Source organism: Rhipicephalus sanguineus, chromosome 3 (genome assembly GCF_013339695.2).
Source record: "Rhipicephalus sanguineus isolate Rsan-2018 chromosome 3, BIME_Rsan_1.4, whole genome shotgun sequence".
NCBI lineage: Eukaryota > Metazoa > Arthropoda > Arachnida > Ixodida > Ixodidae > Rhipicephalus > Rhipicephalus sanguineus.
In genome coordinates this window covers 29196718-29200210 of record NC_051178.1, presented here as the reverse complement: position 1 = coordinate 29200210, position 3493 = coordinate 29196718, and the positions used below count along the sequence as shown (strand labels likewise).

Genomic DNA, 3493 nt, shown 5'->3' with positions numbered 1-3493 from the left:
CATTCGTGGGTGAGCGTATGGTTCTTTTCCTTTTGATTCCCCAGACTTCAAAACCTGTGTGTTCATTTTGATTGTCCTGAGAATCGGTAATTTGTCGCAATTAGTGTTTGCACAAATTTAAGGAAACAATTCAAACCACTGGTCAGAGCAGCTGAAATGGATTTGAGAAGGTTGATGAGGTCAGACCTGCTGTTGCTGTGCGATGAGTTGGGAGTTGATGTGGACAAGATTATGAAAAAACCAGCTATCCAAAAGGCAATTAAGGAAAGTGGAAAGGACGGTGAGAGTATGCGGACTGCTTGGGAGGTGTTGCAGGACGCGCAAAAGCTCGAGCTAGAGCGGGAAGAACGCCTGAGAGAACATGAGCGAGAACAGAAAAAGCTCGAGCTAGAGCGGGAAGAACGCCTGAGAGAACATGAGCGAGAACAGAAAAAGCTCGAGCTAGAGCAGGAAGAACGCCTGAGAGAACATGAGCGAGAACGGAAAAAGCTCGAGCTAGAGCGGGAAGAACGCCTGAGAGAACATGAGCGAGAACAGAAAAAGCTCGAGCTAGAGCGGGAAGAACGCCTGAGAGAACATGAGCGAGAACAGAAAAAGCTCGAGCTAGAGCGGGAAGAACGCCTGAGAGAACATGAGCGAGAACAGAAAAAGCTCGAGCTAGAGCAGGAAGAACGCCTGAGAGAACATGAGCGAGAACAGAAAAAGCTCGAGCTAGAGCGGGAAGAACGCCTGAGAGAACATGAGCGAGAACAGAAAAGGCTCGAGCTAGAGCGGGAAGAACGCCTGAGAGAACATGAGCGAGAACAGAAAAAGCTCGAGCTAGAGCGGGAAGAACGCCTGAGAGAAGATGAGCGAGAACAAAAAAGGCTCGAGCTTGAGCGGGAAGAACGGCTGAGAGAACATGAGCGACAACACAAAAACACGAAAAAGAAATGGCTGAGATACAGATTGAAATCCTGAAGTCGCGCGCAGCGGCGGGTATCGAAGGGGACAACCTTGTGAGACCAAGCGCGATTACTTGGGCGAATATGCAGCGCAAGGAAGCGCACTCGCGGAATATAAAAAGGGTCTAACAGACCATTTTCGTCCTTTTCGAAATTCGCAACTTAACATTCGCAGGATTTGGGAACATCTGTACGTGGCGCCATCTCTCGGTGGCAGCAACGGCGTCCTGCCATAACTGAATGGGAAATAGGCGAAAAAAAAAACCTTATCTGTCAAAAGAGGTAGCTACCAAAAACGACTCCCGGGTATATGCAACAGAGACACACTGGGACATTCTGGTAAAATTGCAGTAACGCACTACAAAGCTTGTGGCTTCCCAGGACAATTGAACACCACCCATTAGAAACACATGGTGTCCCTTATTAAACACTCTGGGAAGCCACGCGGTTTGTAGTGCGACACTATAATTTTAGCAGGATGTTCCGGTTGGTTGCTGAATATAACCGGGAGTCGTTTTTGGTAACTACCCTTTTTCGCCAGATATGATTTTTTTTTTCGCCTATTTCCCATTTAATTACGGCAGGCCGCCGCTCTCACCGACGAAAGATGGCGCTACGTGCAGATGTCCCCAAATCGTGGTCATGTGCATTGCTTTATCAAACGGCTAGCATGCAGTGCATAAACATTGAAAAAACGCCATTTTAACATTTGGTAGTACGGTATGGTCGCATGTTTCGGGAGAAATGCAGCTTTCAGTTAATGCTTGCACTCCCACGCCAGCCAGCCTAGAGGCCTCCGTGTTCTGCTGTGACACGAAGGAAGGACAGTCGCGAAATACTAAATGTTCCAATGTCTGATACATGAGACAGCGCTCGCAGTTCGGGCTCTAAAGTGGTCTAGTGGTTACGGTGCTCGACTTGCGACCCGAAGGACGCGGGATCTCATCCCAGCCACGGCGGCCACTTTTTCGATGGAGGCGAAAATTCTGGAGGCCCGTGTACTTAGATTTAGGCGAACGTTTAAGAACCCCTGGTGGTCGAAATTTCCCGAGCCCTCTACTACGGCGTCCCTCATAATCACATCGTGGTTTTGAACGGTTAACTCGAACATTATTATTAATATTACCGTTCCGGCTGTACGCACGATTGAAGAGGTGCGCGTAGCGCCGAGTTAAGGCGACGACCAGGTGAAACCCGTGGAGTACACTGGGGCAGCTGCCGTTCATTCTAGCAGGTCGCTCTATTTTCTGCAGACGCATGTACCGATGGTCTGTTTGAGGGCAGTGTGTTGCTGTGCAATCTCGCATGGGTGATCTCAAGGAAGAGATCAGGTGAGTTCACAATTATAGTATTATCGAGGGCTTTCACAATATCCAGCGGAAAAACGGAGAAAAGATGCCGTCCCTACGAGTGCGGGCGTCTTATTTACTTCCTCTTCCTCCTCGTCTCTCTTTTAGTTTTCTCGGGATTTCCTTACCCTCGGCCACGCTGCGAGTCCGGCACGACTTTTCGACCAGTGTGATCGCCGAAAGCGCCTCCAATTTCGTCGCGCTCGAGTAGGCAGGCTTCGAGGAAATAATACCTGATGCCGAATCGTCCATTCATGATGGCCTCAAGTTCCTTGAATCCGTGACATCACCCAAGGACGACGGGCCACCTGTGCTGAGCCCTGTGGGCGAAAGCTTTTCACGCAGGCGCAAATGCGCCCATGTGATCCCTAGCGCGTTTGATAGAAAGACTTGGGTCGAGATCAAAGACAAACGATGCCTCTCAAACAATGAGGTTTTCTTTTTAAAACACCCATCAAAAATGTCGATTAATCGATTAAAACATCACATCGAAAGCAATCAATCGACGAAAGGCTAAATTGATGAACGATACACTGCTAATCGACTAAAAATTTTAATCGACCATCCGTACCGCAGCGTCGAGGCAACTTGCGTTATAGCGGTCGACGTCCGCATAGCTGTAGTGTAGCCGCATGCCGTCAGGGCACTTAGCGGCGGCTTCTTCGCGTGTCACAAAGCGGCTCTCAATCAATCTGACGTCATGCTCGGTCAGCATGAGGCCATCGCCCAGCCTCATATGAAATGAAGAGAACACTGCGCAAGTGGTTTGTTAAGGCGAATCAGCAGCGTTCGTTTTGGAAAGCGCAGCAAAACATTGTTAATGATGTATTGCATGCATGTCCGCCCAGAATTAGAGTTTGGATGTGTGTTATTCTGTGGGGGACCCACTTATAAATTACGCCCTCTTCTAACTATAGAACTTGAAGCATTACGTTTATGTTTAGGTCTTCCTAAGTTTGTTGCTAATAATATTCTTTACCATGAAACATACCTGCCGTCTCGGCAAACTAGGTTTCATATGCTAACAGTCCAACCATTATCTATGCCTCCCCCCACAGACGCTCTCAATATGTATTTCTTAGCGAGCCGTCCGCATTTTTTTTGTGTGTGGTCTCGGCTACATCGTCCTCAAATAATTTTCGTGCAAAAGCTATTGGAGCCGTTACAAGTAAAAATCCGTGATATAATTTTCCCAAGTGT

The 3493-nt window shown here is 48.2% G+C and overlaps 1 protein-coding gene across 1 annotated transcript; it reads left to right on the top strand.

Annotated features, from left to right (window-relative positions):
• The first annotated feature begins 122 nt into the window (after nucleotides 1–122).
• On the top strand, nucleotides 123–960 carry LOC119385351 (trichohyalin-like). The gene has a single exon (XM_037652807.2). The coding sequence runs from the start codon at nucleotides 157–159 to the stop codon at nucleotides 958–960; it is 804 nt and encodes a 267-aa protein (XP_037508735.2). The 5' UTR covers nucleotides 123–156.
• The last annotated feature ends 2533 nt before the right edge of the window (nucleotides 961–3493 follow it).

What these genes read in the sequence shown, in the direction of transcription:
- LOC119385351 (XM_037652807.2), top strand. Translation starts at nt 157, where the DNA reads ATGGATTTGAGAAGGTTGATGAGGTCAGACCTGCTGTTGCTGTGCGAT.